Raw genomic sequence first — 13,977 nt, 5'->3', positions numbered from 1 at the left:
GACATCATATGTCTCTCTGTTATTCACTCTTCTCTCTCTCTCTCTCTCTCTCTCTCTCTCTCTCTATCTATCTATCTATCTATCTCTCTCTCTCTCTCTCTCTCTCATATACATGCTGCCACTACTGGAATTCAACTCTTCATCCCACATTTTCTTTTTTCTTGGAATGCCCTCTGCTTACTTTCTAGGGAATTCTTACTCATATTTCAATTTCCAATTTTCGTGTTGCCTCAGAGAAGCTTTCCATGATCTCTTGGTTATAATCAATACCTCTAAATCTGTGACTCCAAATGGTTATACTAACTCCTAAAAGTCTAAGATCAGGTTCTTTACAATCTGGTTCTTACTTATAGCTCCAATATTATCTCCTGTTATGCTTTGCTTTTAGCCAAGATGTGACACTCATGTCCACTTAAACCATCACACATATCCAGCTGGCAGAAATTTGTAAAGCTCTGCTTTTTTTCTCCCCAAACACATTTTTTAAATTCCTCCACTCTGCTTAGCTTTTGTAGCATTCACTATTTATAGCACTTTTCAGTACTTAATACAGTTGTCTTAAAATGCTGTCTTATTTATGTATACTTCATTTCCCACCAAGTTGTAAGTGCTCGGAGTCCCTATTTCTATGTTTTATCCTACTCTCTATAGTAGACAGGCTTTAATGTTTAGTTATAATTATTGTAAAGAAAACACCCAATATATTCTTTAAAAATAATTCAGTGCCTTATACATTCTTTATGTCATCAAATAAAACAGACACAATTATTCAAAAGAGAGTAAGGAGACACTTAAATTTCCCTCATGATCTACATGCTCTGGCTTAGAATCCCCAAAGACTGTCCCAACCAGAAAAAAAGTCTATACTGCTCAGGTGCAGCTGCATAAGGGATCACAGTGTTCTCTCTATTCGATTGCAATTTTTCTAAAGCTAGATAGAGCAATTCCCAGAAATCAACAGGCAGGAAGTGAATGGTGGTTATAGATGGTACTGTACCATATTGTGGAAAATATATCTGACACAGGTAAAATGTAGTGGGAAGGGATGGAATCTAGAAGAGTCCTTTAAAGCAGTGAACTAGATAACACCCCATCCAGAGATAGAGAAAATCCCATCTTAGAATAGCAGAATTGTTTAATAGGAATTCCAGCTCAACTGGAAACTGAGCTGGGCATGAGATTTATTACCCTGTCTTCCAGTTTAACATCCAACAGCTCCAGATAGCTAGCATAGCCAACGAAAAAAGTCATATGCCCATTTATGACATATGGACAATGAATCTTGATAGATAGATAACAAAAATCCTAACACAGGGAATATAGAAAAATACTGCAGAAGAATGGAAAAAGAACATTATCCTGAAAAATCAGATAAAGATCTATGTAGCTGACAAGAACATTTTGATAGTCTGAAGTCTTTCTTTTTATGCAAAAATATATGAACTTCAGAAAAAAGATTTTAATAATAATATGGATTCTGAGTAGTAAATTATATTAAAAAAATAAGCAATGAATGAGGAGGTAATTGAATTAATATTTTTATTTTACATAGGAGTGATTTAAAATGTTGGTTCATTTTCGAGTTAAAAAATGAAGTATATTTTAAAGGGTTGTAAAAAATTTAAACACATCTCTAGGATAATTAATTATAAGTTGCCTACATTCTAAATCACTAAAAAATGGGCAAAAAATTATCGATATGATCAAAACCCCCCAAACAATACATAAAAGCAAGAAAACATTAAAAATAATAGTATAAAGCATGATGGTAAAAGGTCAAATATATTAGTTATTAAAACAGATGCAAACATATTAAACATGACTACTGAAAGATTAAAAGTCCAAGATACAGTGAAAACTTGGAATTCCACCTATGCTCTAGTACACAAAAGTTGGTAGATCTGAAATTCTACCCCTCTTCCCGTTGGCATTGAAACTTATGTTCTTTCTACTATATAATGCTGTTTACCTAGACATGCTAATGAAATTAACTTCTTTACATTTCAGATATTTGTTTCTTCTATTTATATATGTAAATTATATGTGCTAATAACTAGTATAATACTTCCCTTTTATCTTTGAACTAGTAAATATGTTTAAGATATACACATATATGTGTGTGTGTGTGTGTGTGTGTGTGTGTATATATATATATATAATGTGAACTGATATAGGAATATATATGTAATATATCACGAAGATATCAGAAGATATATGTATACAATGCAGATGTGTATATAAAATATACAATAAAATTTAATATATTTAATAAAATAGTACTTTGGTTCTACCACTAGTATCTTATTAGTAAATGCACTAACATTACAATATTTATTAAATGATTAAAATGCAAAACATTTCAAACTTTTTTATCCCTTTTTATTGACAAATTGAGTACTTTTGCCTATCTATTTAATACATATCTATCATCCATAATTAGTATATATCTACAGTATCTATATTCACATATATATAATAGACTTATAAAGAATAATATTACACAGTAATCCTTTTAAGCGATAGTTCAGAGAACACGGCTCTATATTCATGGTTCTGAGCATGCAATCATAACAGAACAATAATAATGTAGTTAGTTAAATTCATGTAATTGCAAAAAATTTTAGTAGCCCCTGTTTACAAAAGAAAACTGCAATTCAACATAAATAAGGACTTTGGAGGCTTAATTTAGGAAAAAAGGAAAGAGGTACTTAAATCTCAGAGATGTTTAACCACTGACAATCACTGATTTAGCAGGGAAAAAAAGCCACTTACCTTTTTAAAATTTATAAACATGGTACTGCCGAGGTTGATGGCAGTTACTCATCATTTATAAATGTAATTTGATTTTATATTTTTATTTGAAGATTTTTAAGAAAAAACACACACACTGTAACCAAATCATGCCTTAATCCAGGTTACATCTGTACTAGGCAGAATCCTATTGTTATTCTCCTGTCTAGCTGCTATTGCTCAGAATGACAAAGTAGTGAAATTACATTTTCCCATTATTATTTCCAGTCACTCTCTGGCAATGGTTTGTTGACTCTAATAAACTTTCAGACAAAGCTTTCAGCAAAGAAAATAGAAGAGGATAGCAGGGAAAGACTGTTCAACAATAAATGCATCTAAAACCTTGGTACTGGCTTATATAATTTCTGATAACAATTCATATGAATGCTTCAATATTTAGTTTAATGCTCCATTTGAATTCCAAAGAGGAACATGTATTCCATAAAGTTACATTACCCATGATTTTGATGAACATAAACATATTATGAGATTAAATAATGAGATGTCTTACCTGCTATAGTATTAAGAAACATCAAATACTCAAAGTTTGAAATTTCCCTTCTTTGCCATCGCTGAGTCATGTTAGAAGATTTATAAAGCTGTCGAGGAGTGGCCAGTGATATCCTCCTAGCAATTAAGCAAACCGTAACAAACATAGTCTCTTTTAACTCATGACTTTTTAAAAATACAATATAAACTAATATATTTAAAATAATTTAAAATATCCATGGTTTATCCTTCTTAATAAATTACAAAATATTTCAATTGTAGATATTAATGGTATTGAAAACTCTGTTATAGAGCAGATATGTAGTTACGCAGGTTAAACCAATATGAAAGTGCCTATTTGAATAATATGGGTGCAAATGGGTATTTTACAAGTAAACAATACCAAAAATGTGAACCTATACTCAAAATAAGTCAAAGTATCTTTTAAACAATCTAGTAAATCTACTCCATGCTAAGAAGGTAGGTAGGTAGTCTGGTATCAGCCAATAAGCATTTGACTTAAACCTTATATAATAATGGCTCCACACACAGAGTGTGCCCACATGCACAGTCTCTACCCATACAGTTCATATCCCTCTGATGATGTACAAAACAAAACACTGGGAACTTGTATGAATTCAGAAGAGATATAGGAATAGTTTGAGGGAGTAAATTAGGATAATCTGCGTAAATTATGAAATTCTCAATATTCAATGTGTTTATCTAAAAAATAATGAAAACTGGCTGTATTTGTAAAAGTATGATAAGGCTGATGAGTTTCTAAAATGATCACCACTTAAGATAGAGGTTCCTAATTTTTTTCAATTCATGCTACCCTTAGTGTCTCAGGAAGTTTTTCATGGTGCCCCCAGCCCAAGAGAAACACCTAACAGTTCTGTTTATTAAGTACTTAGGTCTAAATAACTTAATAAATATTTAAGTCTTAAAAACTTAGTAGCTGTGTGAAAATATAATACGCTTTGAAAGAAAAGTAACATTTTTATTTTATTTTTTAATAACCACAATTACTAAAGGGATGTGCACTTGTTAGGCACTGCACTGTTTCTTAATCCTGGAAATCCTATCTGATGCCACCACCTGTATTTCTTATTCCACATTAATTTTCATGCAGCACTTGTTTTTTACAATTGCAACCCCAAAAACCTAGTTTCACAAAGCTGAGATGTCAAGAATACAGTGCTATCTAATGCTGAAATTTAAAACTAACTCCAGCTAAGAGTTTGTGTGGTAACTGACAGATGTTGTTTCCCTAAAAACTACAAAATGTCCTGCTGCGCCCCTATGAGTTCACTGTGACATCCAGGGCTCCCAGGTTAGGAACTATGAAATTAAGACTATTTTTTTCATTCATGTATTATTATCAAATATTTCTGTTCAAATCGAATCTTAATAGACATTGTCTTGTACATAGTAGGAGCTAAGTATATGTTAATTAAGGAAAAGGAAGGAAGGAAGTAGGATGGGATGGAACTTGTTATCTCAAGTTCAAATCCGAATTAAGGATTTTAAGATTAATTATGTATAACTCTATGTTTAAGCTATCAACTAAGTAAAATTGTAGCAGTCTAGTCACACATTATTCCTACCTATTTATATATATTTGAGATAATAGGCCTATTGACTCCAAAAGATCCTCAAGTCTTAATAACTCCCTTAATTTCAATGTTACATGACATACATACTTCAAAGTTTAATTTTATAATTCAGTGCATTTTTCAATTAATTTATAATATGATTTTCACAGAGTTACCTAAAGGACTTCCACATTTTATCCATACTGGCACCATCATTCAAAATTGTCCCAGGTCCACTTTCACCCACATAACTATTTTACATTATAAATATTCCCCTGATTCATGACAACATGCTAAAATGTTTTCTGAATTATCAAATAATTAGTAAACTATGCTTAGCCAAATTTTTACTGTGCTACTATTATAACCATATTCTTACTTCAATTTGCATTGTTACTATTATAATCACATTCTTCCTAATCTGACTAAAGTTCTTAATTGCAGCACATTCAGACTGCTAAATGCTATGTTTATAATAAAGTTTTGAATTCCTCTGTTGACATTTTGAAACTAGACAATTTAAGAAGAAAATTGCTTATCTGAAATAATTCTTACCAACCAAAACCCCAAAACCAATGACCAAACAAAACCTGACAGGTGTTTAAAAACCCTAATAGGGCCCTGGCCAGTTTGGCTCAGTTGGTTGGGCATCCTCCTGTGCACCAAAAGGTCGCTGGCTCGATTCCAGGTCAAGGCCCGTGTCCAGGTTGCAGGCTTGAAGCCCGGTAGGGGGAGTGCAGGAGGCAGCCTAGAGATGTCTTGCTCTCACATGGGTGTTTCTCTCTCTCCCTCTCACTTCCTCTGTCTCTAAAAATCAATAAAAAATCTTTAAATAAAAAAAACCACCCTAATAGATGTAAGTGATAGGAATAATGGGAGAACGTTATCATGTCATTCTTAGAGTATGTAATAATGTAGAAGAAAAATGTGAGCATAGTATATAAATTTAGAAAAGAAGATTATTATTGAGTTCAGGGAAAAGGTCAGTTTTTCTTGTTTATTGCTCTGTCTTTCCTCACAAAAACTCACTGAAAGCAGGAAGTAAATTATTTTACTTACTGTTATATCCTTTGCATTTAGCAGTGCTTAGCATAATGGGGTCTCAATAAGTACATACTTAATGATTTAAATTATTGGTCATCTACAGTAACAGAAAAATGGCTAAAGAGAGATGTAATCCTAAAAAATTAATTCAGTCACATGAAGAAGAAAATGGGAAATTAATAAAGCTGTTCAAAATTCCTATAACAAGTTTACATGCTTGAATGAGAATAGTTGGTACATATTTGGGCTACAGTATGATGCTTTTAGAATTGGGGGATGAGATAAAGGCGAAATTACACTCTGAAATAAAAAGTATTGAGTATCATAACAAATGGTGACCATTCAAAATAATTGACCCTATGACTATAACCAGCTGTATCCTTAGTAAGTGAAGAATATAATTAAATCCAAAATTAATTTATTGTACTGATGGTTAAAATAGAAAATACATCAATGAAGCAATGGTAATCAGTATGGAGTGCAGAAAATGGACAAGGGTCTTTCCTTCATTATGTAAGAGGGAAGGTATTATTCTTATGACCTATGTGGGTCACCTTGATAGAGGTCACAGAATAGAAATTATATAGAGAGTAAGCTATGATCTTTAGCAAGATAAATAACTTATCTAAATAAAAATCTTCCTATCTGTAACATTGAATAAGAATCCCCTTGTTTTTAAAATTTGGTTGTTTTAAGAATTAAGGGCAGAGAGCTCCCTTCTGCCATGTGAGGACAGAATGAAAAGATGGCCATTTATGAACCAGAGAGTGAATCTCAGACACAGATCTGCCAGTTTCTTGATCTTAGACTTCCCAGCCTCCAGAACTGTGAGAAATAAATTCCTGTTGTTTATAAGTCCCTGCCTAATAAAAAAGAATTAAGGGAAAGAATACTTATAAGCTAAAACACTAAGTATAGTCCCTGGCATATGAGAAGTGCTCAGTAAATGATAGCTATGGATATTAATTAATTAATTAAAAGGGCATTCATTAGGCTATGCTAGTTTAATAAAAATATTCCCATTGTTCTAAGTCTTCATTAATTAAGCAACAACCTGATCTTTTTGGTAGGCTTGCCCAAGAAGTAGCCCAAATGATTTGTGAAGTCAATTATTCTGGCAGTATACCTGCCTTTGGATTTTATAATTTTTTGTTTATTTATAAATCAATCTCTTTATGGGTTTAGCTTAGAGTAAGTTTCCTAAAGTTCAATAAACTCTGCTTAAACTGACAAAACTCAATATCAAGAAAAGAAAACAAAGAATTAATCCCTTAGTGGTTCTATGAAGCTGGAAGGCTTCTTGTAGAAACCAGCATCATTCTTTTCTTTGACAATCTGCTAAATATAAAAAGATCTTACATATCACACACATAAGTTTATAGAGGTATGTGTGTATTTACCCACCCACTTACCTGCCTATCTATATCTGTGTGTGTATGCTTGCATATATGTGCCTAGTGTTCATGTGTTTACAGTTTGACAAAGTACCTTCACTTTATGATCTTAAGACATTTGTAAAACATCTCTATGCTAAGATACTGCCTTAATTTTATAGCAAATGAGAGTGCCATTCCTATTCCCTAGTGTTGTTCATTTTTTCAGCTAATATGTGGTGAGTTCTTACTAAGTACCTGGCTCTGTGACTGTTACCCAGTGGGTAAATAACAGGTCTATCTAAGCCAAGATGTTCTTCTAACCCCCATCTATTATACAAACTGAATTTCTGAAAATATTAAGAAACTACAAATGAGTTGAGTGTCTGGTCAGGGAACCAAGAACAATAAAAGAGTATTTTAAGATAGAACGGTTGTGTGAAGTAACAGCAGAACCAAAACTACTGAACATCTATTTTGTTTCCATTTTTTCTATCAAGAATAATGATTTTCCAAAAGTCAAAAAGACTGAATGTGGTTAAAAAGAAAATAATACTCATAATAGGTAAGGAAGATAGTAAAAGAGCTTCTGTTTTGAATTAATTCAGGTCCAGACAAGTTGAAGAGTATTGAAGGAAATCACACACATGTCATTGAGAAACCCTTACTGATAATTTTTGAAGAATCATGGTCACTGAGAAAGATGCCAAGGGGCAGATTATTTTTAAAAAGGAAATAGAACTACTCATGAGTTCATAATGTCAATTCTTGAAAAAATGCTTGAATTGATGATTAAACAGTCTGTAAGCACCAGGGAAAGGAAGTAGTGATTACCATCAGTCAGCTTAGATTCAATAAGACTGAGTTTTGCAAAACTAACTTCATTTCCTTGATAGATTAAATGCATTTTTTTCTTTTGACCTGTATTTTATATAAGTATTTCATTAGCTACTAGTGACTTAACTTAATCTTGTCAGTCTACTGGCAAATATCTTGAGCATATGCATACATGCCAGTAAACTGCTATTACACTGTAAGCTTAAAGAGAATAGATACACCACAATGCAAGGTAATTTCAGTTGAGTAGCACTTAAAAAACACCTCTACAATTAGGTACTGTGCTAGGTCCTATACATTTAAAGATAAATAAGACACCATCCTTGTCTTTAAATGTCTGTAGCCTACTTAAGGGAAGACAGACAAAGATTAGTTTTCCTTTCTATCCATACAGTGCTGTGCAATAATTCCCAGGGACTTAACTTGTTTACCCAAAGCTGTTATTTCTTTCTTCCTTGCCAAAAGACACCTTACTTTTTTCAGGTAGGAGATAGCAAGGAGTTCAGAGGTATATTTTTCCCTGAATTCTATGGGATGATTGGGCTAAGCCAGTAAATATACTCCTCTTTGACAGTGATTGTTTTAGGGGTGGGAGGGTGAACCCATTCCGGCCAAAAGGATTTGAATTAAAGATTGCTGGAGGTTTCTGAGAAATATATTCTTTCCTAAAACATGAACGCTCTAAGAGAAATGCTCTAAGAGAAATTGTGTCTTTCACCTACTTTATTGCAGTTGTCTGAAGATGTGTCTGGAGCAGTAGTGGTTATTTTGCGAGTATGTGGCCAACTAAGAGTCCTAATATCACTGAACCTCTCAGCCAATACTTCTCCAGATCTTTTATATTAAAAACAAAAGCTAAAAAGCAAAGAACTCTATCTTTTAAGGCACATTTAGTCATGCATTCAGTCACTTGGAGCCAAAAACTGACTAATTGATATTAGTGATACACAAAATTTACTGTTTTCTACTTAGATTAGTATCCTCAATAAAATACGATTTCAAAATGATGTTTTAAAAATACCAAAATTAAAAATTTAGGACATAGTTAAAACCACACCATAATTAATCTCAATAAACTTTAGGAATTTTATTACTTTAATGAAGAAATATTTATAAGAACAATTTATATGATATTGCATTACAATTACAAACATCATGAGGCTTTTAGTATGTTTCTTGTAAGAGCATAAGCAAAATGTCTTAATTATATACCAGCTATGATTTCAATCAATATTTTGCTTCCTCATTTATATATGTATTATATAAAAAGTATGCCCTAACTATTCTGTCATTCTTAAAATAGTTGTTTTCATAAGCTCTTTCCCTACAAATAACCTGTAAAGAAAGAAAATTCCTTGGTTCTCAGAATAATTATAATGGTATAACCCTATAAATATTTCTGTCTTATTAAAAATGAAATATGTTTTCTAAAACCCATAGATAACATATAACATGATACAATTACCTGGCTTGTGGCAAACCATAGCTGGTCCCTACTCCAACCCGAGGTAAGCTATAGACAACTTTTTTTACAGTTGCTTGATCAGGGAAATTAAACATAACTGAGGCTGTGAAAAGAAGTAAAAATATGATTTAGAAAAGCACAGGAGAGCAAACCATCAATTTCAGAAATCATTTTCAAGTGCTTATCATCATTTATTTGTAAAGGTAATATATCTTCATGGAAATCACTTTTCTGTATAACTTTATCCTTGAGAAATCTTGGATTAACATTTCTAAACATATTACTGCTTTTTAATTTTTGTTTTACTGAGGGCTTTCAGAGAGAAATGCAGCAGAAAAAATCAAGACAGAATTACACCACGCAAATGAACAGCATTCAAACATGAGTACCTTTTCTTTCAAAATATTTAGGGGACTTACTTCGGTTTGCCATAAATACTTCCAAAGCAGTGTTTTGTAGAAGATAACGTCTTGAGAATACAGCTCTTATCTCGCTGAACATCCATTTTCCATGAAGTCCTTCAGTGTATGCAAGGACCTAAAATAAATAGTTTAAAGGAAAGTGTCAATTAGTAAAATATGTGTTTAAAATTTAGTCTCACAATATCTTAGGCAGTGCTATAAAGAAGTCAGTAATTAGGGATCATCTTCATGAATTCATTATATATCACAACATTGTCAATCATTTAATTCTATATATTTGCAAAATTCTACCTTTCTTAATTTTCTTAATTGGTTCATTAGGAAATGAAGAGGCAAAAAAGTCTTATGTTCAATATGATCCTGTGACTTAAAACAGAAAATGTATTATAACTTTTTGATCTTGTATATAATTAATTGGCCCAGTTACATGACATAACTGTTGGTTATTTTGCAATACCTTCTTTCCATCTCCTTTCTTGCTTAAAGAAACCCCAGTTATCCCTGAAGTGTCCATGCGGTCAACTCCAGGTGATGAATCATGATTGATCCAAGCTGGAGGTCAGGAAACATTTTTGGTAAAAGGCCAAACAGTGTTTTCAGGCTTATAGTACGTTATGACTACTCAGCTTTGCTACTGTACCATGCAAGCAGCCACAGACAATGTGTAAATAAACAGTCATGGCTGTGTTCCATTAAAACGTTATTAACAACAACAGGGGTAGCCTGAACTGGCCCCAAGGCCAGAGTGTGGCTAATCTATGGTCTCAGCCACTATCATGACAAAGTTATTTCTTGTTTTCCCAAATTTCCTTACAACTAGGGGTAGGGACATTTGACCTTCCACTGCCTAATGAGAATAAAACCAAAGTCAGCTAAGAATGTTTCAGAAAAGCTGATAAAAAGTCATATATAGTAAGCATAATCCTGTCCCCTTCTTCCTTGAAAGATGTGATGGCAGAAACTGCAGCCGCGTCACATAACTGAAAGAAAGGCCACAGGAATCGGGTAGAGGTTGGCCCTAATAATGAGCTACTGAAACAATCTCAGCAATGGCCCATATGTGTGAACTTTGTGTTACACAATACAGGTAAGTTCATATTTGATTAAACCACTAGAGTCAAATTTACAACAAACACATTCCTTCCTGAAACACTAATGTATACTAACAATACATAAACACATTTTCTACTTGCATTGGTTTACTCTGTATAATCTACTACATTTATATTTGCTTTGGTGAAAATCGAAACTAGTCATTGAGTTTTATGTACATGATATTCCTCAAGCTTTGAAAACAAGTTATGAAGTTCCTTTGTACATTTCCTTTCTCCAGAAATTGTGTGTGTATGTATGTGTGTGTGTGTACACACATACACAAAATATGTAATCTATTGGTCTTTTTATTTTTTGAAAATTCCATTTTTAACTCCTTAATTCAGTTTTTTTCTTTCCCTAGACACCGGAAGGTTTTTGGAGGCAGGCAGACATCTATTTAAATCCTAAGCCATTTTGGAGCCTATCAGACTCTTATTTAAATCTTGGTTCTCGCCTGGCTGGGCGTGGCTCAGCGGTTGAGCTTCGACCTGGGATCCAGGCGATCGGGGTTTGATTCCTGGTCAGGGCACATGCCCGGGTTGCGGGCTGCAGCCGATCAATGACTCTCTCATCATTGATGTTTCTGCCTCTCTCTCCCTCTCCTTTCCTCTCTCTCAAATCAATAAAGATATATTAAAAGAAATAATAATGATAAATTTTGGTTCTCCTTTTTTCTAGCTCTAAGGACTTGGAAAATTATTTAACTCCAGCTGAATTTTGGTATCTGAAGAAGTGGTATCTATTACTGGTTAGTTTAAGTGAAGACAATAAAAGTAAAGTGCATGGCCTTAGCTATTATTTAAGTTCTGTTCATGAGTTTATATGCCATTGTTGTCGAATATAATGTTACAAATGTTTTCTAGTTTCTAAATGCAAAACGTTTTATACATTTCACAAAAGAGTAATAGTGACTTGTCACAATTTATATTTACAAATTCATAGTTGGGTGCAATGGCTTCCAGATTTGAATTTCATATACCAGTATAATTTTTTTTAAATGGAAAGAATACTAAAAATGGTTATATATTTTTTTGTCAATTAGGAAAAATTTTAAGACAAATAAAACAGCCACAACAACAAAAACTATCTTTTATTATGACCACTATTTCACTAAAAAAAAAAAATTTTAAAACCACTTAAAAACTCAGATAGTAAAATGAGTATAATATCAAAAAAAAGAAGATCTTCCCATGAAAGATGTGTTGGCACCCTTATATTGAAACCAGTGTGCCAGGAGGATAAAGATACACACACACACACACACACACACACACACTCATATTTTTACTTATTTTTCTCCTTGGGAACTATGATGTAATAAATATTTGATCAATTATTCCTTTCCATTAAGCACATTATCAGTTTATTTTACTCAAAGCAGGCAGGTTGCTTACAAACACAGAAGTTAGTTTGACTGCTTAACTGTTCTATGTCTTACTAAAAATGCCAGTTATCAATTTATTGCTTTCCAGAACCAAGTTCACCATTAATTGCTTGATCTATGAAAATGAATCTGTGCCCTTTGTTTTTCCTTTCTATCTGGAACAATGTTAAACTTTGTTAGGAAAGGACACTGAAGAGGCAATGCAAGAGGAAGGGGTTTTCTCCCTGGTTCTGGTGTTCACTCAGCAGGTTCCTGCAAAGTGTGGGGGCCTCTCCTCTGTCTGGTTCCTGCAGTGTATGGTTGCAAACAGTACCCAGTGACTGGCAGTTTCCTCCTGCATTCCCTCTGTTCCAGCCAGTTCTGAAGCAGAGTGCCTCTGGTGAGAAGCCTCCCAGGAACAACTTCCAGAGGACAGTGCTCACCCAGCAAGGCACCAGAGTAACTTCTCCACCATTTAGTGAGTAGCCATGCCCTCCCCAACAAGGCCTGGAGGGCCTCTTTCCTTGGCTTTAACGTCAGCTCTAAGGGTAGTGGCTGCTCCTTTCATATGCTGTTCCAAACACATATATATGTTTAGAGTTCTTTTTATTTCTTACTAACCATTCCCTTGTTACTCCAGTTTCCTGTCATACTTTATATTATAATTATTCATATTACACATTCCTTCTTCAAATTGCTAAATGGTTTCTCGCTTCTGATTGGATCCAGACAGACAAACAAACTCTTCTATCAGTTCTCCTACCAACACTTTCTTTTTCCTTTTAAAAAACTTTTATTGAATTTATTGGGGTGACATTGGTTAATACAATTATATAGGTTTAAGGTGTACAATTCTATAATACAACATCTGTATACTGCACTGTGTTCACCATCCCAAGTCAAGTCTCCTTGCATCATCATTTATCCCCACTTACCCTGTTAGACGTCCCCCAACTCCCCTTTCCCTCTGGGAATCACCATACTGTCGTCTGTGTCTATAAGTTGTTGGGTTTTTCTTGTTGTTGTTGCTTAATCCCTTCACCATTTTCACTCAGCCCCTCAAACCCCTCCCTTACGACAGGCATCAGTCTGCATATATATGTCTGTTTATATTTTGTTTGTTAGTTTATTTTGTTCATTAGAATCCACATATGAGTGAAATCACACGGTACTTTTCTTTCTCTGACTGGCTTATTTCACTTAGCATAATGCTCTTCAGGTCCATCCATGCTGTCAAAAAAGGTAAGATTTCCTTTTTTTTTTTTTTTGACATTAGAATAGCATTCTATTGTGTAAATGTGCCACAGCTTTTTTATCCACCCTTCTACTGATGGACACTTGGGCTATCAAATCTGGCTATTGTAAATAATGTTGCAGTAAGCATAGGGGTGCACATATTCTTTCAAATCAGTGTTTCAGGATTTTTTTGGGTATATTCCCAGAAGTGGAATTGCTGGGTAATAAGGCAGTTCCATTTTTAGCTTTTTGAGAAAACTCCATACTG

General features: G+C 33.5%; 1 protein-coding gene across 5 annotated transcripts in view; it reads right to left on the bottom strand.

The window, feature by feature from the left end:
* The window catches only part of NBEA (neurobeachin), an 816,964-nt gene that overhangs the window by 141,127 nt on the left and 661,860 nt on the right, over window positions 1–13,977 (bottom strand). For all 5 annotated transcript variants that reach the window (XM_016197269.2, XM_016197275.2, XM_087814370.1 and 2 more), the window contains 3 exons: window positions 10,013–10,130; window positions 9,594–9,696; window positions 3,302–3,417 (listed from right to left, as the gene is read on the bottom strand). In XM_016197269.2, the coding sequence (XP_016052755.2) occupies window positions 3,302–3,417; window positions 9,594–9,696; window positions 10,013–10,130 (337 nt within the window). The remainder of the gene's footprint in view (window positions 1–3,301; window positions 3,418–9,593; window positions 9,697–10,012; window positions 10,131–13,977) is intronic.

This window comes from Miniopterus natalensis, chromosome 2, assembly GCF_054644295.1.
Source record: "Miniopterus natalensis isolate mMinNat1 chromosome 2, mMinNat1.hap1, whole genome shotgun sequence".
In the NCBI taxonomy this organism is placed as follows: domain Eukaryota; kingdom Metazoa; phylum Chordata; class Mammalia; order Chiroptera; family Miniopteridae; genus Miniopterus; species Miniopterus natalensis.
This window is presented reverse-complemented; position numbering and strand designations above follow the sequence as displayed.